This window comes from Synchytrium microbalum, assembly GCF_006535985.1.
Source record: "Synchytrium microbalum strain JEL517 chromosome Unknown SmJEL517_scf0082, whole genome shotgun sequence".
Lineage (NCBI taxonomy): Eukaryota > Fungi > Chytridiomycota > Chytridiomycetes > Synchytriales > Synchytriaceae > Synchytrium > Synchytrium microbalum.
Window position 1 is genome coordinate 1 of NW_022158431.1, and position 27420 is coordinate 27420.

The window sequence follows — 27420 nt, forward strand, 5'->3', positions numbered from 1 at the left end:
TACAATCCCAATAAAATGCATGGGCCAAATAAAAATGGGTTCGGGCGTTTCTTCCTTCGCGACTTGCGACCATATTTTAGTCATTTTCAGCTTCAAACCTCACAAATCTATGAGGAGCTCGGATTCTGAGGCGCCGAGGGAGGATTGTTTGGCCCTTGATAGAAGTGTAGTGATGGGAAGACACCGCATCCATTCGGTTCTCTGATTCTGCGCTACTATATCAGGCGTTGGTTTTTGAATTGAATGGATCAATGGATCCAGTTTTCACGACCGCAAGCAACCACAGGGAAAACAAGTCCCCCTGAAAACAGCGTAGATCATTTGTGAACATATCAGTTATACTGAGGGCCATAATAATCAATACGTTTCGGAAAGTATCTAGAGGCTCCAATGTGAAATATTAGTAACAGCAACAGATAGCAGATGTCGATCTGTTCGCGTAAGTACTAGATCCAAGGTAAGAAATAATTCAGTCGATCTGAAGTCGATTGTAAGCGTTCAAGAAAGCAATAAGCACAGTTTCGAAATATCACCCGGTTCGCATGCAGGGTGTTGTTACTGAAGCGTCATCCATGCCTCTATGCCACCTTGCGGACGACGAGAATCCAGCAGAGGAGCATAGATGGTCAAGATTCTAATGAAACGCGTCATTTTAGACCTGCATACTCATTCCAACACCAAAGAACTACATGATAAACGTCCTTTGAAGCTTTAAACGACCTACATCAAGCTGGATCTATTTCAACGTCGGAATGGCAACCAACAAACCAACAAAAGAAACCACATTGGTAACAGCACAACCCACGCTTAGAAGCCATGACCAAGCATCGATAGATAACACACATCATGGCACTTAAACTCTACATCTGGTCTCTCTTCCTCATCCTCACCTGCCTACATCATGTAATCGCCCAAACGGCTTCTGCCACCCTTGAACCAACATCAATGCCGTTACTACCAACAAATTGGCAAAACGCCACTATAGACCCTACAGATACTTCAACCCTTTATAATACTCGATCACTGGCAATATCCACTGGCAGTGCACAATTGCTACCACCGCAATCAGTCAATGCATTGACACGTTGGGCACAATCATTCGCGGTCTGGAGAGATACAAAGCAATACTTTAAATCAGCTGGATCTGAGGAATACTCGTTTTGGTTGTTGGAGGTGTGTCTGATCTATTGGACCTGTCGTCAAAAAAGCTTATCCTGTATCTTGAAGGAATGACGAGTGATCTATAATGTTCTGCTACTGTTTTCAGAATAAATCCACGACACATGCATAGAAAAGTGATCACTTACCCTTTCTTTACGATTTTATAGCTCTTGAGTGGCAACCTGAACATGACTGTGGTGACGAGAATCAATGGGAGTACGATTCTGTCGCGAGAAGCAAAGGGAACTACTGTTTGGAATGAGACTGTAGAGGGAGGTGATATCGGAAGTCATTTTAATCCCATGACATTTACGCTTGACACGTAAGAAACCAAGAACCCAGCCGGTTAATGATGCACCCAACATCGTGCCTTTTTTTGCAGGTTCTACACATGGTGCCAATCAACCATAAAGGCCATGACGACTCAAACTCCTTACTTGTCTACACAGCAGCTACATGGATCCACTGGCCTGATCTTTTGCTGTGGATCTATATCTCTGAGCTCACTGGCAGAATTCAGGAAGGCCAACTTTAATGGTTATTGTGTGGCCAATACCGCTTTTTACGTGAACGGAACTAGGATCGATGCTTCAAGGGTTAACCTCACAAAGGCATCCAGATCTAGCATAAAATCACAGTCACCAACCGTCGTACGCAGAAGTACGATGCTCAGAACTAGTAATGATGCTCAACCAACTGTTTTCACGAGTGCGGTCGAGGTTGCACCTTCTGAAGTGGTGGCAGTCGCATCGCCTGCAGCTGAATCCCCAGTCGAGGCTAGTGGTATCAGTAATCCGTCGGACGGGATTCCAGATGCACAGGTCGCTGTAAATAGAGGACAACCTGCACCAACGCCGCTAAGTAAAAGTGATGGATCTCGTTTCAATCCATTGAATGTCAGGGTAATTGTAGTAATAGTTGTCGTTCTGTTCTCATAAATACTACATACACAGTAAAAGCCATGTAGTAGATCTGAAGTTAACAGTAAATGTTCAAGAAAGCATAAGAGGTTTGTGTTGTCACGTCTCGTCCTTCAGATTTTATATTGGCTCAGAACAGACAAACACATACCGATTCGCAAAAGACCCATTCCGAAACTTCGATTGAGTTTGAGTGCATCACTTGAGCTATGAGCTTTCGTCAGCCTCATCAAGTAAGTGACTCTACCTTGAAACCATCTTCGTTTGGTCGTTAGACGTTAGTTTTGAACAAGAATTGCATGCAAATGGTCTCCCGAAGAACCGGGTGGTCAGAGCGGAGCCAAATCGAAGCTGCCAATTGCACTCTATCAAGAACCACTTCTTTGATTATTCCCGTCATTATTAAATCTCTCTTGCAAGTCCTTGCATTTGCTTCAAACATTTTTGAGAAACACACTTTTTTGGGGGAAAATGATGAATGACGAGAACCGGATGAAGGCTCTTCATACAAGAGTTGTTTAATTCTATATTGTGCGTTCTGCATTAGGCCTGTACTTACTTCCTTTATTAAACAAACGTAGGGCCCGGGCACGGCTCCTCATACACGGATACCTGAGCTCCTAGACACTCTTAAGGCTGAATTCGATGCACTCGTGCAAGACCATAGTGTCTACAAACTGCAGCGAGATGAATCTGATCATAAAAGTAAGATCTTGAGCTACTCCGTGGTTGAACCATCGTTTTGCATGATTTCTCAAGTCGTCTACCCTCTTCAATAGTAACGGCCCAAATGAATGAATTGGCAGCATTCCAACAATCATTATACGAACTCGAACGAGCTCATCAAAAGATGAAGCAATTATACGAAGAGGAAATAATTCGATTGAGGAGAGAATTAGAAGCTAGAGGTGTTCCTCCTCCACCATCCATGCTGACCCAGGATGCACGAAACAGAGGCAATTCTACTCTGCCGGAAGGCATACCACCTCCTGTGCTAGCATCAAGTGGAAATAGCGGTGCTGGAAGTGTGTTTGGTGCACTGATGGCAGGTGCGGGTCAAGGTATGTTGTGTGAAGAAATCTTATTAGTCTCTCACCGCGTTAAAGCCTCGCATTACTCATACATACTCGCAATCTAGCTGGACCATTAGATTCACAAGCCAGGCCGCCCTATATTAATGGAGGTGGAGAACCATCACACCCGTCAAAACGACTACGTGCCGAAGATGGCATGCCCGTAAACAGAGACATGGGAGCAGCAGGCCCCATGAACCCATATAATCCATCAATTTCATCATATCCACCATCTGTTCCTCCACCATCATATCTACCACAACCTGGCAGTATGATTCCACCGAACGTAAACAAACTTCCACCAAACAAGGAACAAGTAGGTATGCAAGGACCTCCAACTGGTAACCCCGGTATGAATATCCCAATGGGAATGTCGCCTGGATATCATTCGCCCCATCATCAACAACAACAAATGCAACAGCAACAGCAGCAACAACAACAAGGACAAGCAGACTTGAAACGAAAACAAGCTGCCAATGGTATCGTTGGTGGTGGCGGTGGTGTACCCTCACCTCTACCACGAGGAGGGACGCCGACACCAATCGCATCGTATGCTCCCAAACCACCAGTTGCATCCGTCCCCATGTCTCAGCCAGTATACAATCAACCATTGACTGGACTCTGTGACTTGTCTATTGAATCTGCTCAGCCGGGATGGAAGAAGGAGGCGTCCGATTGGTTGGTGTTGTATAATCAGTCATCACCTGCTCTGCAAAAGGCGAAAATGAATGTAGAGTTGTTGCATACTTTCGATCATGGCAGGTATGCCTTCGTATTGTGTGGGAGATCGCGCGGATAGGCCTTGGATGATTCAGAGCTGTCTTTAATCTATTTTTTTGCACCGATCGTCTTTTAGCGTGGTTTGTTGCGTAAAATTTTCTTCAAATGGAAAATATTTAGCTACTGGATGTAATCGTATGGCTCAGATATTTGATGCGATTACTGGGGAACGAGTGAGGTAAATTCAATTGAGATGTCGTACAACTTGCATATCTGCATATCTTGGTCTTCTTGACTCACATCTTTTTTTTCCACATTAGTACACTTGTTGATGACTCAATACCGAAAGAAGGCGATTTATATATACGATCAGTGTGTTTCTCGCCCGATGGGCACTTCCTTGCTACAGGAGCAGAAGATCGAGTGATTCGTGTTTGGGACATTAATCAAAAGAAGATTCGATGGGCCTTGACTGGCCATGAACAGGATATATATTCTTTAGATTGGTCGGGCGATGGTAGAGTAGTCGTGTCTGGTAGTGGTGATCGCAGTGTCAAGGTGCGAATTGGGAATACCCAGGGCCGTCTTTTGTTCGCATGTTTACGTCACTCGTCAGTGCAAGCCAAAAACAACACTATTAACATATCACTGACATCTTGTGCATGTTAGGTGTGGGATATGGAAACTGGAAAGTGTACCATTACGATGCAGAATGAAGATGACCGTTACAATCGACCACCGCAATCAGCAGCCACATCAGGAATAAAAGATTCGGGTGTGACATCAGTAGGCGTATCACCGGTAGATGGATATTGTGTTGCTGCTGGCTCACTAGATAAGATTGTCCGTGTATGGTGTCTACGAACAGGAACCCTCCTTGAACGATTTGAAGGACATCGTGATTCCGTATACTCTGTCTCATTCTCGCCTGATGGCAAATCCATCGTATCGGGCAGTCTAGACAAGACGATAAAAGTATGGGATTTGGATCCTCGTACTGTGAATTACCTCAAGACCGAACCGACTAGTAATAATAACAGTAGTGATCCATCGCAACCCAACACATCAGGTCTACAACGCTTTGAAACCATAGTGACTACAACATGTCGGCATACGTATGCTGGACATCGTGATTTTGTCTTGTCGGTTGCTTTTGCTGGTAGTACTTCAACGATTGGACGTCTAAATGAACGTGGAGAGAGTGTGTCTGGAGGTGAAGGTCTTGCTGACGTAGAGTGGGTTGTGTCTGCCAGTAAAGATAGGACTGTTACATTCTGGGATGCTAGAACGATTGGTCCTGGTGGAAGAACTCCAGATTTGGCTACTGCTGCTCAGTTTGTGTTGCAGGGACATAAGAATTCTGGTAAGTACTTGATTTACTGAATGAATTAAAGGTTGAATGGGTTTCGTCGGGCAAAGGAAAATCCAAACCAGCTGAAGCATCCACAATTTTGTATTGATCCTTTTGTCCCCCTTCTCAAACAGTGATTTCCGTGGCACTAGCGCCTCGGACTGGCCTCTTTGCTACAGGATCAGGAGACTGGAGAGCCAGAATTTGGAGATTGAGTCTGGTAACTCCAGAACAACCAAGTATTGCACCTGCAGCAGGAACATCTGAACAAAAGAATAATGTAGCATCATCATCACTAGAAACAACTCAACAACAACAACCTCCTCCACCGCCACCAATGCCTCCTGCTCCAGCCCCACATCCGATATCATCAGGATCAATGTCATCTACTTCTACAGAAGCTATGGAGACTGGAGCTTAAAAGTTCAAGAAACTTGTGTCAATTTATAAAGGGGTACTGGTGCTTTAGTTATTTGTAGAGGGGAGCGGGGAGAGTATGTTTATACCGTTGAGTTTCCTATATAGTAGTACGTTTCTGTCTTTCCGTGAAATATAGTCGAGAAGTTTTCCGTAACAACATTGTCTCTTGTGTTTACCGTTAACCATAATGTCTTGCTTCGCGAAAAGATATGGATGCTTGTGTGGTTGACTGATTTGCAAAGTGTATTTTCTAAAATATGCAAGTAGTTTGTTTATACATATAAAAGAGAGTGCTTTTCTTTCTTTTGATAAAAGTCCTGTCTGGATATTTGTGATAGCTAGGCTCATTTTTGATTTATAACGACAAGATCAAACAGCAAGCCAATAAAAATGAACTATTTTTTGTCTTTGTGTTTTCTGGTGGTTGAAAAAAGCTGTTTTTCCGTGGCCTAGAGTAACATTCCTACTATATTCAAGCTAAGATGGGTTCTTCCTCCATGTCGGCATTCATATAGCTGTCCAAGTCGTCATTCAATTTACCAACAGCATAGTTGGCGTCCTAGTGGAAGTTGAGCGTGAGTTTATATGATTCGATGCGAATGACCCTAAACGACCGCATGTAAATGCGACAAGGTGCATAAAAACAAAAAAGACGAGTCTTCTGACATTATCATAACTAACCTTGAGCATGTAGGCTTCCAATTCAGCATCCAAGGCAGCCTGATCAGCCGGGCCCTTTCCAGTAGCGTTTGATGCGGCGGCTGAAGCTCCTCGACCGACATTTCGACCACCTCGACCTCCTGACCGAGCACGACCTCGAGATGAGGCCTGTGCACGACCACGTCCAGAAGGTTGTCCACCAGCAACACCACCACTATTATTGTTGTTATTATTATGATTGTTATGACCACCACCTCGTTGGGAAGATGAACCACGATTGGATTGACTTTGTGGCCTTTGTATTGGTTGTTGGTGGTGCTGTTGTTGTTTTGGTTTACCCAATCGTCCTTCAAGAGAGACCATTGTTCGACCTGTAGCTCCACCACCACGTCCTCCACGTCCAGCACGACGACCGTTGCGAGCAGGTTGATTTGTTCCTTGGTTTGGTGTGTTCAAGTCGACTACTGGAGTTGTGCCTGTACGAGCCACCATCTGAGCACGGAAACGAGCATTCTTGGTGAGTGCCTGATAGTTTTGCTTTCGTGCTTGTTCAATCTCTTTGAATCTAGAGTTGTGTGTGTTGGTGTGTTAGTAACAATGTTATGGAATGAGCAAATGTATATATACAGCATAAAGATAACAATGTGATTGCAACGAAAGCAATCGCAATGATGACTATAACATATTAGCAAGTGAGGATGCACTACTTACTTTGCTTCAAGACTTGATTTGGATGGGCCAACGATGATTATAGGTGCTGTTGTGATTGTTCGATTGGCCTTAGGGAACCTGACTGCACGTTTTCCTTTGTTTACAGGCATGCTGAGATGGAGAAGAGAGAGTCAATACTCGAGTACTCTATGTTTGAGGGGTTTTATCACTAGATGGGTTCTTTCTATTGGTTTCGAGGACAAGCAGCAAAGAGGAGAGAGAGGCAGAGAGGAGCAAGGTCTACCAAATAGGACCTTTGCAGTGGTCGTAATAGATATCTCTTCCGTCACATTGGCATAGTAGCTTGACTGCAGACACTATTCCCAATACCAGATACCGCCACAGCAACTTGATGTTTGACGTTTTCTGAGCTGTCTGCTATATGATACTACCAAGACAAAGGTACATCCACGAGCAGCAAGTACAATACTACAAGGACACTCGTCTGCCTCCCTCTCTCTACGTCACCCGCTTGTCCCGTTTCAAAAGTATGAATCCACAACTTTGAGATATGCTCACATTGATTGGTTTCAAGACTTTCCAAGTGGGTCCGCTCTACCAGAGAATCTGTTTATATACGTGGTCTTTGAAGATGGGCAGAGCTACTAGGCTGGTCGAGAAATACAGTAGTATCTGCTTGTTTGTTTTGCAACCTTGATGAATGAAGCAAGTTGTGTTTGGTCACTGGGCACTTCCCGAGAAAGAGGACGGTTGAGAGAGCTGGATATCAGTGCACGGTGGAAATCCCGCGTGTTCTACGCGTGTCTTTGGGGTATACAAGCTCAACAACAGAATCAGACAAACAGAGGTGGGGGGACTACCCTTGCCATTTCGTTATTCCAGCTTCATTCCAGGAACAAATTGAGATAATTTGGCATATAATAGTTTTGGAATGGATTTAACATCGAAACTCACGTGTTTCGCCTGTACCTCGCCTCGAAACAGAGCTCAATCGCGTAGAAATTGTGAAGAGTTTGAAAAATGTAGCAAGACAGCCTGTTTTGCCTGGTTTTGACCAAAAAGTAGTGATTTCGTGATAGACACGTGACGGAATACTGGCATGTTCTTGGAACATATTGGAATAATCTTGGAATAAGTTGGAAGGACCCTCGCCAGTTGTCGATATTCCAGCAACAGCCCCCCTGTTCCCCCTCAGAGCCCTCAGACAAACTATTAAATTCTCCAAAACAAGGTGCTGTGTACATTCGCTGTGTCGTATGTCGCTATTGAAACTGTGACAATAAACTAAAGAGATTACAAGATTACATTGAACGAGTTGCGCATGCAGGACACCTGAACAACGCAGATTATTTTGGCTCATGCATTTTATGTTACTGGAAAGCCGTCGCCGGGCTCATGCATTCTATTCGCCGGGCCACCTTGTCTAAAGGGTGACCCTGCCATCGGTTCATGAACCGTGCAAAATTTCCAATACGATACCTCCCAGGCGTATGTCTCAGTTATAAAACCTACGCCTTTTACTTAAGTTTTCAAGAGGTGTATGCCACCATGGGAGTGATAAATCTTTGGAACAATTCCCGAGGCCACACCTTGACCTTGACAATTCTTTTTCGCGATGCAAAAACTGTTTATTAAAGCAATTTATATCAATACTCTGCACCAAAAAGCAGCACCTCTACATTCATAGACCCCAAATAGGATCATCCAAACGACGACGACTAACAACTTGTCGCGCAATACCCTTCATGATACAGAATCCAACACGGCGGAAGACAAAGTCCTGAGCAACTATATCCCGAGCAGATTCGCGTGAGCCCACGCGGCTTGAATGCGACGTAAAAGTTCTACAGCGTCGGCAGCAAGGTAACCCATGGTGTCAAAGGCAAACTAAAATTATTTTTCGCGATTGTTTATGCTTACGTAATTCTTACAAATAAAAAGAGTAACCTGAAAATTTTTGGTTAAAGCGTGCGAGTTTTTTGACAAAAGATTTTTCTTTTTAATTGAATTGCGTGATACTCTATTCTCCTACAAAATGAGAGCGATCTGTCGTCTCGAAATACTCTAATTTTTTAAGCGAGGAAAAGCGAAACTGTCAGAAATCGAGGAAGCTAGCCAATGAATCCATAAACACAGAATTGATATTGACAATATCTACGATATCTCTGCTGCGGTTAGCTGTATGAATCATAGCTCCCTGTTCTGTTGTTCTTTGCGGCACAGTCAACGAAACCCCTCCAAAACACTCTACAAAGCCTTTTGTGTGAACCTAGATTCTTGGCATTGCTTTTTCGAGTCCACTAGCTCGAGGAACTACACCGATTTAATATATAAAGATTGTTCACACTCTATTAGACAGGCTCCCAAACTGGTCATGTCGAATGGTTTGCTGCCCGCGCAGATCATAAGCGCCAATTCTACTATTATGGCAGCTGTGATGACACCCCAGCCTTCTCCAGATCCATTTTTAAACAACTATACCACCAATATCGGTCTTATTTCCGCCATGTCTTTGGTAATAGCTTTTGTGGCGGTCATTGCTGTGGCTACTGCCGACGTGATTATTCGAGTGCACGTCTTGCATGGTCGTGATGAATTCTTTAAGAAGGGCAACAAGAAGCGACCCTATAAGCAGAACAACAAGTCTCCATTCTGGAATCGCGAGAACTCTACCATGTCGATCATGATCAGGCCAGATGGTCCAGAATCCGTGTCGTATCCAAACGATCTGCCCCCTCCACATCCTGAAGATGCAATTCAGTCTGCATCTATGAGAAGGAAGGCTCTATTATATGTAGATACCGCTCGTGCTGGTCACGGTGATGCTGGTTATGACCATATACCAAGTCCAATGACACCTAGGAAACTCGTCATTAAGAGTCGTCATGCTTCAACCTTGTTCGATGCCTATGAGGGCATTGGACTGGGAACACGGGTGCATCAGCAGGCTGAACAATCCGTGTATAATGCTTCGGTAGCCACTTCTAGTCGTCGTAGTCAAGGACAAGAACAACAGTTAGCTGCTCATGTCGTGGCCATGGACGTATATTCGGATGGAGCTTGGATGAATCAAAGTAACAGTAGTAACGACTTGGATGACTTTGATAATAAATGGAATCCAATGAGGTCGAAAGGGTCAAACTATGCTACTGAAGAACCAACACCACAATACCAACAGCAGCCGCAACAGCGCCAAGAGCAGACTTCACAGTCATTATCTCGTAGTAGGCAGTTGTATGAGAGAAGATTCCAAGATCCGGCTTCTCATTATCCAACGATTGATAGGAGGCTCCATGCCGCTAGTCTCAACCACAGCAACAGCAGCAATAATAGTAGAGATGGAGGGTCAGTAACAGCACCGATATTAGCACGATACCAAGGTGGATATACCAGCCATTCTATGCCGAGAGCATCGTCACGCTCTGCTGGAGCTTCGCTACCAAGGCTCCAAACAGCTACCTATAGAGAGAACGCACAAGACAGAGACGGCGCATATCCCAGGTCTGCAGCACCTTCCAATAGTAACTCATATCCCAGATCTGCAGGAGTACAAAGCAACCAATACCCACAACAACCTTACCAACGCTATGAAGCAACATCACGTATGCCATCCAATAATCAAAGTCACTCTTTAAACCGATGCCTTAGAGAAGACGATCATGTACCATACGCACAACTAGATACAACCATTACCATTGCCCATGTGCGAGCACCAAAACCAACAGCCCTAAACATGCATTCCTTATATACCAATAACATAAACCACCAGAACCAGTCAGACTCGTCATTACCATCACCTGTAGAGCCTCTTAGACCAGTGTTTCCTCCTTCTTCTCCTACAAACGACTATGATGCCAACATGATTGCCGCATGGAACGCATCTCGTGATGGATCAGTTAAATCCAATAGTAACAATAGCAGCCGTGAAAATATGTGAGGTCGACAAATACCCCTCCATGTAAACAAAATCCCTTATATAAAGTCAAAAACACCTCAAGTAAAGAACAGAAAAGTCGCCATTTCTTGCATTAATGTAGTATAGATATAGATTTGCACAAAATAAAACAACACATTCACTCCATAAATTGATTGGTAGCATTATGTGTTATATTGATAAAAGTTATCAGATTATTCTGCTGGCATACTATATGCACAAGACCACGATGTTTACCTCACACAGTCCCAAGTCCCGGGTCATTCTATTATACTTCAAATGGGTGTCGACTAGATCGAGTTGCAATTGATTTGCCTCGATTTTGTTTACGCCCAACATTCTAAAAGGAGACTTTAGATTATATGTGTTTTGGTCCAAAGCTATTGTTTGTGGAGCTTTGATGGTCCTTGTCATGCAAAATAAGGTGGTATCGTCAAATTTGACTGTGACTCGACCCAAGTTCATCGTAAATGCGAAAGATGAAGCCAAGGATTGTGACGTCCAGTATAGAATATGGTCTCTTGGGATACTTCGTGTCCATCAGAAATATTGTGTCGATTGATTCAACACGTAAGAGCTCTCTGTTAACATAGAGATTATTGTTGTCGCCGCCATCCCTGGTAGGTTTGATTGAGCCATGTGTCCATAACTCTTCGAACGAAATCGCAAACTAATCGCTTACCATACAAGGCCATGGACTGATGACTTTGGGTTCTTCACAGACATCAAAAAGAGAATAAAAGCTAACTTGACAGAGCCAATTCCCTCATCAATATTCAGCTAGCGATGCTCTACTGGATATATAGCGTGACTTACCCCCAAACATGCCAATCTTGTCTGTATTGTGGTTTCCTGCAGCAATCTTCTTTAATCGATTCCAGTTTTCGCTATCGAAAGGCTTGCCATCATGTCGGAACTCTATCAAAGAGGCTACACTAGAATCTTTGGGGTCGGTCATGAATATGATGGTGATGTTTATTGGTTCTATCATATAGACCGACTCTGTAATGTTAGTAAAGAGCTGCAACCACACTGATGCAAAACCAAAAAGCTGACCATCTGATGCCCTTCCGGCGTCGTTAGCATTTTGCAAGAGCTCCCCGTTGAAGGTCCAGACAGCAACATATTTTGTAAGGATCTTCACGATTAGTGAACGTAAGTCCACCTCGACAGGTCACTTCCACAGGTTCACGTGTATCCACAATCAGATGGACTCAAAGCAATCCTTATGTAGTGGCTTGGACTTGAATTCAACTTGGGAAGGCTTGGTGGTTGGCTTCCTTTGCTTTGGACGGCGTGGAATAGTGTAGCTTGGACGGGAACGAAACTTTAAGACTTTGTGGTCGGAGAGGTGGTATCAACACCATCGTTTCGTGCATTCAAACGGTCCTCGTCACCGTCTGAGGCTCTCACTCTGACGAATCAACCAAGAAACTGTAGTGCCTTCTTGACAGAGCAATCCTAAACGATTTCACGATAAGCTGTTACTTAAAACGTTTCAGAATAGCAAGTCCGCATGCAAGAAATACCAATAGATTGATTTGTAGCCTGTAGAGTTTCAGCTCCGATTCAATTTGTCCGTTCGTGATCTCTCTTGTTACAACCACATAAGAGAAAGTATACCATGGCAGACGAGACTCCCTTATTCGGACTCGATAAAGTAAGTTGTAAGGCCGGTTCCAAGCACCTTATTCGCCGTTTGTGTCAATCGTTGGCGGTTATCAAATTATATGTTTGCAAGAGTATTCAAAGGCCTCATTACAAGTCCATCTTGCTCATCGATTTCTGGGCTTATTTTCTAATAGGAACTGAAGGAGAAGGCCGATGCCAAGTTCGATCCAGCACGAGCTGCAGAAGCTCAACATTGGATTGAAACCGTGACATCAGAACGTTTTGTTTCTTCTGACTTTGAGGAGTCTCTTAAGGACGGAGTTCTTTTATGCAAGCTTATGAACATCATTTATCCAGGTCTGAGGCCTCCATTGTTTGTCGATATTAACCACAACACTCACACCCGTATCCTGCTCACTCAATTAGACGCCAATATCAAACCCAACGCCTCCAAGATGCCATTCAAACAAATGGAAAACATCAACAACTTTTTACATGCTGCTACTCGTTTGGGCGTTCCGCTCCACGACCAATTCCAAACTATTGACCTGCATCAAGGCAAAAACATTCCTCAGGTCGTGCAATGCATGTACAGTGTTAGCAGAACTGCATCTGCGAAAGGATATGCTGGGCCTTTACTCGGGCCAAAGCTCTCAACATCGAATTCGAGAGAGTTTAGTCAAGATGTGATGAATCAGAGCAAGAAGGTTATTGGTCTTCAGATGGTAAATGCGCCAGGCTTTCTACCAAAGTTTTTTCCTGTCTCGAAACATGTCTTCTCGTGACACTTAACTTGTTGCTATAGGGTCTGTCAAAAGATCAAGGAGCAAACGCGTCTGGAATGTCTTTTGGTGCAAAGCGGGACATTGGTGGTGGACGCTCATAATACGCTTTGGTTGCAACCCTCACCTTTTCCATTTGTATCATTGACCTCAACTATAAATATTGCGTTTACGACGTATTGTGACTTTCGACCTTGAAAATCTCAAAACCCTCTACACCGCTGTCTCTAGAATTTAATGATTTTATATTTGGTTCCTCACAATTCACAAAATAACAAAGAGCACGTTTCAGCGAATACTTCTTAGTCTTCCTATTTGACGGTAGGGAGGAAAATGGTGTTAGATACAAACAAAGAATTCTCAGGAGACGTTCAAGAATACAAACCAAGAAGAAGTATTGTCCCTGAGGAAACGGAGAGGAGTGAGCTCAGAGGCAAAACCAGGCAAAAACAAGCGAAAAACTGCAAGGGAGACTCAAGGAGTTTTTGTCACTCGATGCAGGGCGTTGATACTTACAGCACTCTTTTGTTCCTTATCCTTGACCGACTCAGACTTGTTGATACGAGGTCTGAAGTTGGAAGGATCACGTCTAAATGTGATTTCCAAATGCTTCAAGAATCGGTTCATTCCAGTCAACAAGGGTTCAGGTCTACACATTCGGTTGATGAAAATTTTTGGTGAGTAGTCGGTCAAGATACTCCTATTCGATGGAAGTGCGACAACTTCTTTGTCCTTGTCTCTGAATCACACAAAACCACCTCCATCAATCTAAAACAGACCAATGACTTACGATAGTGCCCTAGCATTCACACCAGGTTGACCATCATACACAATAACACGATCAGCCAGATAAGTGGCCATAATAAAATCGTGCTCAACAATAAATGCGGTCTTTTTAGAGTGCAGGATAAACCTTTTGATGACCTTGGCGGCAATAATACGTTGTTCGGAATCCAAATATGCAGATGGTTCATCAATCAAATATATATCGGCGGGTTGACCTAATGCTAATACTATTGCAACACGTTGCAGTTCACCACCAGATAAATTGGTGACTTCTTGATCGATAATGTTTTCGATTTGCAGTGGTTTTACTACATCGGTTTGGAATTGCGGGTGCATGAACATGGCCTTGATTTTTTTGATTAGTAGCATTCGGACAGTACCCTAGTTCAGGTGAGATTAGGATGAATTATTCACATGAATAGGCATTTTTTGCCCAGTTGTGATCTAGTTGGTTATCGCTAAAACCCGACAACAAAATAGATCTCCCCTATTGCATGCCTTCAGGCTTACCGGGAAGGATGGACTAATCTTCTGTGGCTTGTAACTGACATTCAGTTCAGGTACTTGCTCATTCCCGTCAGCTTTGAGTAAACCGGCCAACATACGAATGAAGGTAGTCTTTCCTGTTCCATTCTCTCCCAACATGACGAGAATTTCAGAGTCTGTGAATCCTCCTGGTTGGACCTCCAACGAGAAGTCACCTTTCAAAAAATATTGGGGAGATTTCTGTCAAAATAAAATTCTCGACGGGCTTGACGATGTGATGCAAAGTCAGCAAAGTACCTAGAGTCTTCTTCATAGCCGGATAGGCGTATCTTCGATGCGTCTCAATTACTTGATCATCAGCAGTTTCAGCCAATCTAAACGTCAAGGATTCATCACGGAATCTCAAGTTTTCTGTTGGTACTCTTCCATCCAAGAAGATGTTGATTCCTAGAACGCAGTTTTAGCAAGCGACAGAAAAACAGCAACAGTGTATTACCCTCTCTGACTCCGAATGGTAGAGTGACGACACCATAAGCACTAGGCATGCCATAAAGGACACAAATGAAATCTGATAGATAATCGAGAACACTCAGATCATGTTCAACGACAATGACATAACTAGTCGGAAACTTTAATCAGTAAGGCTTCCGCTGTCATTTACTATCAGCTGACACCTTCCTTGAATTGACACTTACCATTTGGGCTGTAACAGCGATCTTATAACTCTGGCAGCATTCAAACGTTGCTTGACATCCAAGTAACTGGATGGTTCATCAAACATGTATCTAGAAATCCGACAAAGGGTCAAACCAAAGGCCAAATCTCAGCTGCAATCAGCTGCAACTCTTACATGTCTGCTCTTTGTACACAACACATGGCAATAGCAAATCGTTGTAGTTCTCCACCCGACAAGTTTTGTACGTCTCGCTCCAAGACTTCCTTCAAATCCAATTGAAGGATCATGTCTTTATGATTATCCATTTCTGTCTTTCCTTTCAATAATTCTTCTACTTTGCCTTTTACAGCTTTAGGTATATTGTCCACGTATTGTGGTTTGATGATTGCCTAACATCAACATGAGAGTTAGGCTTGAGAAGCAATCAGCTAGTTTTTTTGCAAGGATACCTTGAGATTGTCTTCCAATATCTTTGTAAAGTAGTTTTGCAGCTCTGAGCCTCTGAAATGCTTTAGAATGTCTTCCCAATCTGGTGGTTCCTACAAGGGACACTGGACGGTGGGTAACCATTTTCTTTTGCTTACATCAAGGCCCACTATTCCAAAGACCCACGACGACAAATTTACCTCGAATCGACCGAGATTCGGCTTGAGCTTTCCAGCCAATATCTTGAGTGCTGTACTCTTTCCGATACCGTTTGTTCCGACGAGACCCAGTACTTGACCAGGACGTGGTACGGGCAGACGATGCAATTTAAAACTGTTCGCCGAGTAGCGATGGGTAGTATCTTTTTCCAGATTTGTAGGCAAGTTGATGATGTGGATTGCCCCAAAAGGACACTTTTTGGTGCAGATACCACAACCAATACATAAGTCTTCAGATATGAAGGCTATCTTTGAGTCACTGCCGACTTCGATACATAATTTGCCTAGGGTGTTGAAAACATAAATTATTGATACGGAGAAAGACCGATGCTGCCCTCGTTATAGTTTTGTTGTTTTGCTTGAGATGTGAATTGGCAAGAAATGGACGTCAGTGACGACATACCCATTCGCACAACAGGACATGATTTTTTGCACTCCTGGCGACACTTTTTAGGCTTGCACTTGTCGTCATTGACAATGGCTGATGAATGGCGATTGATGTGTTGTTTGATGATTGAAAAAAAAGTTAGTTCAATGGTGTCTTGGGCAATAAAGAGAACTTAGACAAGCGGAATAAATGACTGGATCTCAACTACATACCGATACGTGTAAGCTTCTCCGACATTTTTGCAATCTATCGGCTCCTCGCGAAAAAGGAGCTTGCTTTCGTGCGAAAAACAAGCTTGAAAACTGAACGGATGTGGGAAGCGAACAGAACAGCGCAATATTAATCCAAGTATTAGAGTCAAATATATTTGTTAATTCTTGTTCACTTAACTGGTCTAATATCTAATTATATCACGACTGCTTTGAAACACGAAGTGTTGCAGCTGGCACGATTAGTTCAAAGGCTGGCGACGTGTTTTTGCCTGTCTAATTCTACGCTCAAATGTAGTTCATTGTTCCGTCTCTCGGCCTCTTTCCAAAAGTCAAGCAAAACAGCATTGTGTCTTGCAGATTCCTGCAATCTTAGAGCATGACCACCACCAATAAAGACTTCTAGCCGTCCGCCGAGCGAATCAGCCAGATACTTACTATGCAATTTAGATTACATTAGTCCTGGACGCGTTTTGTCTGAGGTGCAATCAACACAAGAAACACGATTGTATGCCTTTCGTCAGATAGTAGACTAACGTTCATTCCTGAATTACCTTGAAGATGGCTGCACAAGAACATTATCTTGGTCACCAGTCATAACCAATATCGGAATCCCCGAATTCTTCACGGCCTTCAGTCGTTTAGGCGACATATAATGGGTCAGAGCAGCATTTTGTTGGCCTGATCTTCCAAATTTAGTCTGGATCCCAGTCTTGTTGAATCTTTCCTCAAACCAAGCCCTCATATATTCTCGATTTGTCGCATTTCCTGACGACGATTGCAAGGCCAGCCATTGTTGGGGAAACAATAGCTCACAAACAGTTTTGGCAAACCCAGAAACATCGCTATATGTGACTGGAAAGGCCATGTTTTTGACGCCTTCCCACTAAAAGTAATGAACGAGTCAAGCGATTGGACTATCCTTGACAGTTGTTAAACTTACAGGTAGTCCACTGAAATAGGCATAGGTGCTCACGAGTGTCATACTAGCGATGCGATGCCTAGCGATATATGCTAACTCCTGTGGAAAGGAAAGGTCTTAGAAACCTTGGGTTGTTTGACGTACAGGACTCTAGTGTCAAGACCTGGGAGATCATTCCGCCCAATGAAAGTCCCACAATGTGAGCTTGTTTCCAGCCTATTAAAGATTAAGATAAATTTTGACGTACTTTGCTATAATGTAACGTGTTAAGGTATCCAGTGCGACTTTATACCCAAATGGTCGAGAAGCTCCAGGGCGTCTAGAGCCATTTCGGTAGTTTTGTATCGACCAGCCGGCGAGCTTGAATATCCAGATCCACGATTGTCATACACGCACTGCTCGAACTCTGGGAATTGTTTGAAATAATCAACCTAGATGTAGGACGCTTGGTGAGAACAATTCAACAGGTGGAGTTCAAAGAGTGGTAAATCTCAATTACTTGTAAGTCCCATTGACGAGATATTGCACCTAGTCCTATAAATACATACGTGGTTAGCCTTTGAACTCGTCATTCAAACTTTGCGTTTCGTATATACAGACCCCCGATATATAAAATCTTGGTCGAACCACTACCAAATGTTTCGTAAAACAGGTGAACAGGAGCTCCTGTTTCTCGTTTAGTGCTCACTGTTATATGGGGCATCGCAAAAACGTCCAAGGATTTTTTGTGCAGATCAAACAATCGCTGCCGCAAGAAACACTCTAACGTTGGTTTTACTACTCTAATAACTATGATGAATTGAATTGACATTGGAAATATCTCCTACTCCAGACGTGACGACCCAGTCTAAGTTAAAAGTACGATTTAACATCAATATTCAACCACTTCCCACTGGTTTCTACAAGCTCAACCGCCTTTGTATCGTCAGAGCCTAACGCTGAAGTAGCCTTTATGGAACAGTCTTCGTAATAGAGACCAGTCTCCTTGCCGGCTTTTTCATCAACAGCACAATAAAGGATTGTACGAGCACCTTGCTCCTCGGTCAGCATGAAGAGTTTAATCATCCACCTCAATACACTAGGAACTTCCTTCCAGATACCTGGTGATACCCAAATGTGAGTCAACGCGATTAAAAGAACAACCACCGAAACTTGAATGTAGGAGCCCTTTTACCTGTTGCGACAGCTCCAGGATGAAGAGCATATGTGGTAATGCCAGATCCTTTGATCTGTTGACCAATCCAGCGAGAGTAATATATGTTGGCCAACTTTGAGACACAGTAGCTGCCGAATGCTTCGGTGGTGCTTTGTGTTTTAGGGACTTTATCACCAAAGAGCTTCTCATATGGAATTCCAGTGGCATTCTCGTGTCCCACAGACGAAATGGTCACTACTCGAGCATTGGGAGCCTTCTTCAGTGCTGGAAGTAACAACAGGGTTAAGAGGAAGTGTCCTTGTGCCAGAGCAAAATGTAACTCAAAGCCTTCAGACGTCTTGGTATTGGTTTTAGAGACAAGACCAGCATTGTTGACGAGAATATCGAGCTTTTCGTCTCTAGCTAAGAATGCTGACGCAAACTCTTTGACCGATTCCTACAAACAATTCATGGTCAATAAAAGAAGAATGAGATCAAGTAAACCAAAAAAATGTCACGTACCATGTTGGAGATATCAACAGTCATAACTTCCACCGTGCCGTTTCCATTCGTGTGAGAAACAATTGCCATAATTTCATCTTTTGCAGCTGTAGCACGTTCTAGTGATCGAGAAGCGATAATGACTTTGGCACCGGCCACCGCAAAGGATTCTACAGCTGATCTTCCCAGTCCAAAGTTTCCTCCGCTGAGCAGTTGATTGAAATGAGTAAGCAAAAAAACATTGGATCATTCAGAAATGTTGGAAGCCCGATACACTAGAACACCCGAAACAGTGCGAGAAACTCTGACATCGCTACTTACGTGACAATGATAGTCTTGCCGACCAGAGAATCCTTTCCGATGCTATATGCTCGAACCATGTTTTCTTCCTAGTTGTTTCGTTTGTGCCGTTACCACTTGACTATATTATGCTGGCTGGACTTTATATGGATCGAAGTAGTGAACAATTTTGAGTGCTTGACCTTAGTAAGGAACCTCTTTAAGCGTTTGTCGTGAAGTACAGCTGGATCACTCTGATTATGCACCCACTGGATCGGAGTCATTTTACGTTGAGAACAATTGCTTTAAAGCACGATTAAATGTCAATATTTAGCTAGTTTCCAGCAGTGTCAACGATTTAAATGGTTTGTATCATCACCTCTAGTCGACCAAGAGGTCTCTGCGGCAGCATGATCTGGATGGTTGACAGTGGTTTTGAGCTGGTTCCAGCTGATAGCTCCAGCAGTAAAGCTATCCTTCTTGATGAAACGCTCGCTTTCGTACAGTGACGGTTATCAAATTGTCGTTCGGTATTCGGAATTGCTCAGTCGATGGCCTACTACACTACTGGCACTATGTCGGGTCAACTTTACAAAGACGTTCAGAGAATCTTGCGCAGATCAAAAACTCAAGGCGGCAAGAAGCACTCTCGCATTGGTCTAAGTACACAATAAGTGTATTGAATTAACATTGAAAATAATTTCTCTACTCAAGAGTTGATGACCCAGCTACAAGTTTGAAGTACGACTTAACATCAATATCCAACCATTTCCCGCTCGTTTCTACAAGCTCTGCACTCTGCAGCTCATCGACCGAGTCAAGGTTTCCTCCACTGGGTGATGAGATGAGAAAAATAAGCATAAAGATGTTGGAATAACAGCGCGGCGAGAGCCTCTGACATCGTTACTTATGTTACAATGATAGTCTTACCAACCATGGAATTCTTTGAGATGCTGTATGCTTGAACCAGTTTTTGTTATTGGTTTTAGGTGTCAGTGTTGTTTCGGTTCGCCGTGCTATATCGTCTAGTCGAGTAATTAGCTGTGTCTCTGTTTTCTGCATTTTGGACTATTAGAATTGGATCATGCATCGATAATAATAATTACCAATCAAAGGCTGGCACAACGAACACATTATGTTTGTATTAAGAATAATTCCGCAGGCGAACTCAATACGTCAGCTGGTGCGTATTTCGCGTTGAAGACAATTGCTTTAAGCTAAATTGTTGATATCATCACCACTATTCGATGAAAGGCTCCCTGCGGCAGGACGCTCGATCTGGGCGCCTGTATTAGCATGGTATAGTTTCAGCTAGCAGGCACTGCAGCAAAGCTATAAGTCCTAAAACCCATTTATCGTTTTGTCAATACTTGGAATCGCTGAAAATCCACTACTTCTGTTAGTACCGTCACAGACAACTGTGAGGCCAACGTTATAAAGACGTTTGACTGATTTGTGTAAACGATGTACAGAGGTCTAAAAATATCTTTTAATCTAAATCATTTCATGCTCGTCAAGCCACGAGGCCTGAAAGAACACTCGTGTGATGATCTGTTCATTTAAAGTACGAGTGAACATCAATATTCAACCATTTCCCACTAGTCGCCACAAGCTCAGCAGCCTTCTTATCGTCAGCTCCTACTTCGGAGGGTCTCTTAACAGCACAATCATAATAGTATAGACCACTCTCCTTGCCAGCTTCTGGATCTACTGCACAATAGAGATATGTACGTGCACCTTCCTCGACTGGTATCGTCACGTGTTTAATAATCCATCTAACAGCTATAGGCACTATCTTCCAGATCCCTAATATCAGTGGCAAATGTTAGTGGACATCAAAATTGAGGAGCAACGAGTCGGTTACCTGTTGACACCGCTCCTGGATGAATACAATATGTAGTGATTCCCGTTGTTTTCAGTTGTTGAGCAGTCCATCTCGAGTAATATACATCTGCCAGTTTCGACACACCGTAACTTTTAACTGCCCCAGAAATGCTCTGTTTGTTTGGCACTTTGCCGCCATATATGTTGTCATACGGGATTCCACTGATTGCTGAGTGTGCAACCGACGATATCGTCAGTATTCGAGCGTTGCGAGCCTTTTTCAGGGCCGGCAGTAACAACAATGTCAGTAAAAAATGTCCTTGAGCTAAAGCAAAATGCACTTCGAAGCATTCCGCTGTTTTTGTGTTGGATCTCGAGATAACGCCAGCATTGTTCACGAGTATGTCAAGCTTTTCGCCTCGTCCTAGAAACTTTGCAGCAAACACCTGCACTGCTTTCTAAAATGTTGATTCAGGTGAGCCAATGATACACAAGGATAACAAGCCTTGACAGCTATATACATACCATGCTTGATATGTCAACTGCGATGGCTTCCACCGTGCCCTTTGCATTCTTTTGAGCCACAATTGTCATTATTTCATTCTTGGTTGATGTTGCTCGGTCTAATGATTGAGTAGCAATGATGACTTTTGCACCGGCCAATGCGAATGATTGTACAGACGAGCGTCCTAGCCCCGCGTCGCCTCCACTAGTAGTTATGAGTGAGCAAAATTTTCGATTCTTCAAAATGCTGAGACTTTGGCGAGCCCAGCGGGCGAAGGATGTAGTTCTTGGCACCTAAATCTCTGATAAAGTCACGTACGTTACGATGATAGTCTTACCAACCAGAGCGTCCTTCGGAATGGTGTATTCTCGAAGCATTCTCACTGCCACTTGCTTCTACAGATGATGCTTACAACACAAGAGGCCGATGATTCCGGGTAACGAGGTCACGTACTTATGATTATGAACGCCGCTTCAAGTAGTGAAGTCCAGACCCGACAGTACCTCTTCCTTGCTATCGTTTGCTCTTGCTTGAGCCTCTTATTGTGACAATAGAAAATCGCTGCCGCAAGAATCACGTTCAAGTTCGATTTACTTCAGAGTCAACTATATGAAATTAATATTGAAAAAAATTAAAGGTAGCCATCAGATTTGCCAACCTCTCCTTTAAAGTACGAGTAAACGTCAACATTCAACCATTTCCCACTAGTCTCGACGAGTTCAACGGCTTTTTTATCGTCAGATCCTATTAACGAAGTTCTCTTCACGGCACAATCCTCATAGTAAAGACCCGTCTCCTTGCCAGCTTTTTCATCAACCGCACAATAAAGAATTGTACGTGCACCTTGCTCCTCTGTAAGCGTCACGTATTTGATCATCCACCTCAGTGCACTAGGCACAAACTTCCATATCCCTGCAGCAAAGACGAATCGAATAGTTCAATAAACACAACACCATTGTTCAAAACCATAGACATTTATCACCGGTTGAAACAGCTCCTGGGTGTAGAGAATACGATGTGATTCTAGTCCCTTTTAGTTGTTGGGCAGTCCATCTCGAGTAGTATATGTTGGCGAGTTTTGAGACACCATAACTTAACACAACTTCCTTTGTGCTCTGTTTTGTAAGGACTTTATCACCATGCACCTTCTCATAGTCGATACCAGCAATGGCAGAGACATGCCCTGCAGACGATAGCGTCACGACTCGAGCATTGGAGGCCTTCTTTAGAGCCGGAAGTAGCAACAATGTCAAGAGGAAGTGTCCTTGAGCCAGAGCAAAGTGTAATTCGAAGCCTTCCGATGTCTTGGTATCATCCTTTGCGATAAGACCAGCATTACAAACAAGAATGTCTAGTTGTTCGTCTCGAGCTAAGAAGGATGCAGCAAAGGCTTTCACCGATTTCTACAAACAGTTTCATTGTCAATGAAAGGAGATTAAAGTCATGTCAACAGTAAATATATCACATACCATGCTGGAGATATCAACAGTCATAACTTCTACCATGCCGTTTGCATTCTTTCGAGAAACAACTGCCATAATTTCATTTCTTGCTGATGTGGCACGTTCCAGTGATCGAGAAGCAATAATGACTTTGGCGCCGGCCAATGCAAAGGATTCTGTCGCAGATCTTCCGAGTCCAAAGTTTCCTCCACTAATAATTGGGTGAATGACAGGGCAAAAAACGTTGTCGATTTGGTTTCCAGCAGCAAAATAAATAGAGACTACTAGCACAGCTGCAGCAGTGTGTCGACTTACGTTACAATGATAGTCTTTCCAATGAGAGAATCGTTGGGAATGCTGTATTCTCGAACCATTGCGACAATGCAACTGCAGTTGCTGCGTTTGGCACAAGCTAGGCCGGATAATCCTTGAGCGGAACTACAGGCTTAGTGAAGGTCAGCCTCGATACTTCCTCTTCTTGCGCTCCTGTACAAAGAAGGAGTACAATTGGACGCGGAGTTGCAATGTTGCGAAAATAATCTAACAGATCTATCCAGCTTTCTACGCGATGCTTCAGGTTGTAAAATGTGTCTTTAACATCCTTTCATTCGTGTCAGCGTTTCGATTCTTCGGCGAATGGTCCTAATGCAATGGCGACGCAAACACTGAACATCGAAAAGCACGACAATCTCCGATTCGTAAACAAGCCGTATTCTCTTTCAAGTACAGTGCTGATGTCATTGTACGCACGGCATCTCTCGAACACTACAGCACTAGATGACCAACTGAGAGCAAAGAAAACTCTTATTGAAAAATGCAGCAGAAGACAGCACATAGAAGTGAAACACAAAGACGGAGTCCAGATTTCATCACAAAAGGTCTACTAAACAATCACGATGCGATGTTCCACAAAGACTATCTCGAAAAACTTGTGCCAATTACATTCATAGGATCAAGCAATCAAAACTTAAACTTACAGAGGTGTGGCATTTCCAACTAACATAACAAACTCGTCATCAAGCCACTGACCAGCTTCAAGAGCGTTTGGCAACGCGTCAACATCGCTAGCTCCCAAGGATAATACGGTGTTGGTGGGATTACAATGCGCATCGAGACGTCCAGCTCCAGGTTTAGAAGTACCGTCTGAATCACCAGGCTGAAGGAACAGGGGGGGGGGGGGGGAACATACTGAATACAAAACATATTTTGATCACGCAGTGAGCTTAAGGAACTTCAATTTTACAGGTTTGACATATACCAACGCATCGACCTGAGCTGCGGGATCCGATACCGGCACTTTTCACATTGCACCAGGATCCTATCAAAATGCAGAATCCTTGGTTTAGGAACGAGGCTCTATCAACCAAACTAACTCGCTCCATCGAGCTCATCGACTCACGCACCTTTTGATTTCGCAACAATGAGCAAACCAGACCGACCACTGTACGAACTTGCCTCTTTATCCAATCTGGAGCTGTAACACCCACAGAATCCATCATCGCACATCTAGCACGCATCAAGGAAATCAACCCGGTAATCAATGCATTCGTGTATATATCCGAGCAGGCAGCACTGTAAGAAAGTGCTGTATGTATTGACAGGCAGCGATGTGGTGAATTACTTCCACCATTGTGCGGAGTCCCGTTTGGTGTCAAAGATCTAGAGGATGTTAAACGAATGCCAACTACTTGTGGATCCAATGTTTTCAAGACTAATATTGCTAAAATGGATGCTGTTGAAGTTGCTAGATTACGGAGGGCTGGTACTATTTGTTTTGGCAAGAAACACGGTGTGTAGTGGATTCTTTGTGACTGGAGACCCATCACTCTTCTCATACCCTTGACTGCAGAAATGTGTAGACTGTGTCCATTTCGGTCTCCTGATTCGATCGGTATTGGATGCTGTTTTCTATCTGGATATCGTTAGTGGTGAGTATTGCTTCGGGGGCTTTTGCAACAAAAAAAAACATGACAAAACATTATCATATGCCACCATCCCATCGACCCAAAATCCCGCCCAAACCTCCTACTAAAATTCTTTCTCCTAATGAAATCCTTCCTGGCGCACCCCAAACCACTTAAAATCTCATATACAGATTAATTGTGGAATATGTTACGGAGACATTGGTCTTAGTATGTTACCTCATCACTTTTGAGCACACCCACAAGTATCCAACAATGAACGGCATCAAGCTACTGTAGCTCCAAACGTATTGGTTGCACCTGTTTAAGCGGATTTTCAGGTTTCATCAGCTGTTTCTGCAGGACGAAACACGTACAGAGGCTTTCCGATGGACCATTCGGACTACAGTTGGGGAAGTGGAGTGGTGTGAATAAGAATTGTTGTGGATGATTTGTGGATTACTACTTGAATTAGTACAAATGAATGTGAAGACCATGGCTGCATCTTAAAGTATATATCTAAGCTCAAAATCACAACTTGGCGCTTGCCCTTTTGATATACGCGACCCCGCCTCCTATAGCCTGTATATTTCGTTCTACGACTGTAACCTGTTGTGTTTGTAAAGGATCAGGTCTTCATATACAATAAGTATACAGCAAGGCGTATGCGCTTACTGTGAAGGAAATGGTCTGGCATCCAAACTCGTCACGAACTAACCACGAATCGACTCTTAGAGTCTCTCCTGGCAGAACGGGGGAGATGAAACGAGCTCGAAAGCTCTTAAATCGTGATGGGTCATTCTCTCCCCATAATTTTAAAATAGCTCTAGCTGCGATTCCATAAGAAGCAGGACCATGTAGAATTGGCGTTGGGAAGCCCACCTGGTTGGCAAAGGTAGGATCTAATGTTTCATTGACAAGAGATCAGGAACCAAGACAATAAATGTATGGTTCTCAATGATATCTACCAATGTGTAGTGGATTGTAGTCGCCAGACAAGCGGTAGATGACAGCCTGTTGTTTCAAAGTTGGCAGAGAGAGGCTATTATCCGCAGGTCTGGGTGGTGGAATAGAGTCCAAAGATGGTTTTGGTGGCTTTTCACCTAAATGATTTCATGTTGTTTAACTCGGTGACACCCCTCGACACAACGATCAACCGCAAAAGCAAGTCTATTAAAGTAAATAGGTCTGAATACCTCCGAAGCCTCCAGCGTCTCTATAAAAAGTAGACGACAGTACCTTGGCGTACTCTTTGCTATTGGCGTCAATCATGGTTGCTTCACTACATATATAGATTTAGCATGATTCAACAGTGGTTGCGAGATCACCAAGCATTCATACACTCACGACTGAACGACGGTAGCTTTTCCAGTGTCGAAAACACCTAGAGTCAAAAAGAATCGTCAAGACAATAGAAATAGGGTTTGTAAATAACCCATTTTGTTGGTTTCTACCAGTGATTTTGGTACGGAATCTGAATTTGCCTTCCAAGGGAAGGGGGTTAAGGATTTCGATATATCTCTCGCCGTCAACTACTTTCGATAAATCCAGTTTGATGCCTGGAATTGCATGTCCACCCCTTTCTAAGAAATTGGTCACATTGCTCGAAGTTCCTAAAATTGTAAAGTAGTTTGTGAAATTATCGCCGTTGACACTGGTCTGTAGTGCAGATGGAGCATATCTCCATACGAGGTCTTCCCATCACTCACGAAAGGGAAGGTGAATTGGGAATGTAGGGAAGGCGGCGAAATCCTTGTTCAATTCATAGGTAAATTTCAAGTCATTTTCGCCAATGCCTCTTTGAAAGGTAAATAAAAAGTTAGGTGTGATGTTGTCTGTGACGACAGAAGAACTGAGAACGTTGAATCGGTACATTGCATAAAGAATCAAGTCCCTCTTGTTGTAGGCAACGTCAGAGTAGGTGACGGGTAGCTTAGAGATGTCTGGAGTTGGCATGTTTGTGTGGCTTCCTTGAACAATAATGATGGTGATTGTTGTTGAAGCGGAATGATTAGTAATAATTACCTACAGAGGTTGGGTAGGTCGACTTCGCAATTTCTATACAAACATTTACACATAAAATTGCGTCTGCGCAACCTCTCTAATTGCCATGATGCACGATACCTGTTGACCACACTATTATAAGAACAATTAACAATTTATGTGGGGATTAACAGGTAAGCGATTGCAACGTGTATAACAACGATTTACGTATTAATAGAGACACTAAAAACAACAATTCATGTGTGGATTAACAGAATAGGTGACGGGTAGCTTAGAGATGTCTGTGTTTGTGTGGCTTCCTAATATGGTCGAATTTTGAATACAGTAAGACTATGAATCTATGCGCGTCTATTCTAATTTAGGAGATACTACATACCTTCGGCTCTAGTTGACCCCCTCATTTCAGCAGATGCA

At 43.3% G+C, this 27420-nt stretch overlaps 6 protein-coding genes across 6 annotated transcripts; 2 read left to right on the forward strand and 4 right to left on the reverse strand.

Moving 5' to 3' along the window:
* Window positions 1-846: 846 nt before the first annotated feature.
* SmJEL517_g06147 (uncharacterized protein) lies at window positions 847-5646 on the forward strand (the record flags this gene model as incomplete). The annotated part of the gene is made up of 9 exons (XM_031172073.1): window positions 847-1173; window positions 1329-1483; window positions 1544-2063; window positions 2663-2786; window positions 2861-3142; window positions 3220-3916; window positions 4195-4432; window positions 4544-5237; window positions 5360-5646. The coding sequence occupies 9 exons, from the start codon at window positions 847-849 to the stop codon at window positions 5644-5646; spliced, it is 3324 nt and encodes a 1107-aa protein (XP_031021949.1).
* A 6889-nt stretch (window positions 5647-12535) lies between these two features.
* Window positions 12536-13408, forward strand: SmJEL517_g06148 (uncharacterized protein; the record flags this gene model as incomplete). Its single annotated transcript, XM_031172074.1, has 3 exons — window positions 12536-12571; window positions 12717-13247; window positions 13328-13408. 3 exons carry the CDS (start codon window positions 12536-12538, stop codon window positions 13406-13408), a joined length of 648 nt encoding a protein of 215 aa, XP_031021947.1.
* Window positions 13409-13606: 198 nt separating this feature from the next.
* SmJEL517_g06149 (uncharacterized protein) lies at window positions 13607-18118 on the reverse strand (the record flags this gene model as incomplete). The annotated part of the gene is made up of 18 exons (XM_031172075.1): window positions 13607-13615; window positions 13690-13707; window positions 13821-13953; window positions 14095-14471; window positions 14601-14791; window positions 14874-15023; window positions 15073-15194; window positions 15272-15361; window positions 15427-15641; window positions 15702-15791; window positions 15879-16180; window positions 16878-16930; window positions 17048-17379; window positions 17437-17514; window positions 17579-17631; window positions 17708-17846; window positions 17915-17949; window positions 18016-18118. The coding sequence occupies 18 exons, from the start codon at window positions 18116-18118 to the stop codon at window positions 13607-13609; spliced, it is 2490 nt and encodes an 829-aa protein (XP_031021948.1).
* Window positions 18119-18267: 149 nt separating this feature from the next.
* Window positions 18268-19431, reverse strand: SmJEL517_g06150 (uncharacterized protein; the record flags this gene model as incomplete). Its single annotated transcript, XM_031172076.1, has 4 exons — window positions 18268-18515; window positions 18590-19007; window positions 19073-19256; window positions 19373-19431. The coding sequence occupies 4 exons, from the start codon at window positions 19429-19431 to the stop codon at window positions 18268-18270; spliced, it is 909 nt and encodes a 302-aa protein (XP_031021952.1).
* Window positions 19432-20885: 1454 nt separating this feature from the next.
* On the reverse strand, window positions 20886-22036 carry SmJEL517_g06151 (uncharacterized protein; the record flags this gene model as incomplete). The annotated part of the gene is made up of 4 exons (XM_031172077.1): window positions 20886-21136; window positions 21195-21612; window positions 21680-21863; window positions 21978-22036. 4 exons carry the CDS (start codon window positions 22034-22036, stop codon window positions 20886-20888), a joined length of 912 nt encoding a protein of 303 aa, XP_031021951.1.
* A 254-nt stretch (window positions 22037-22290) lies between these two features.
* On the reverse strand, window positions 22291-26958 carry SmJEL517_g06152 (uncharacterized protein; the record flags this gene model as incomplete). Its single annotated transcript, XM_031172078.1, has 15 exons — window positions 22291-22571; window positions 22642-23062; window positions 23129-23312; window positions 23417-23539; window positions 24079-24257; window positions 24505-24866; window positions 24939-25009; window positions 25565-25611; window positions 25678-25904; window positions 25971-26105; window positions 26199-26284; window positions 26350-26386; window positions 26457-26615; window positions 26712-26800; window positions 26876-26958. 15 exons carry the CDS (start codon window positions 26956-26958, stop codon window positions 22291-22293), a joined length of 2484 nt encoding a protein of 827 aa, XP_031021950.1.
* Between the last annotated feature and the right edge of the window lie 462 nt (window positions 26959-27420).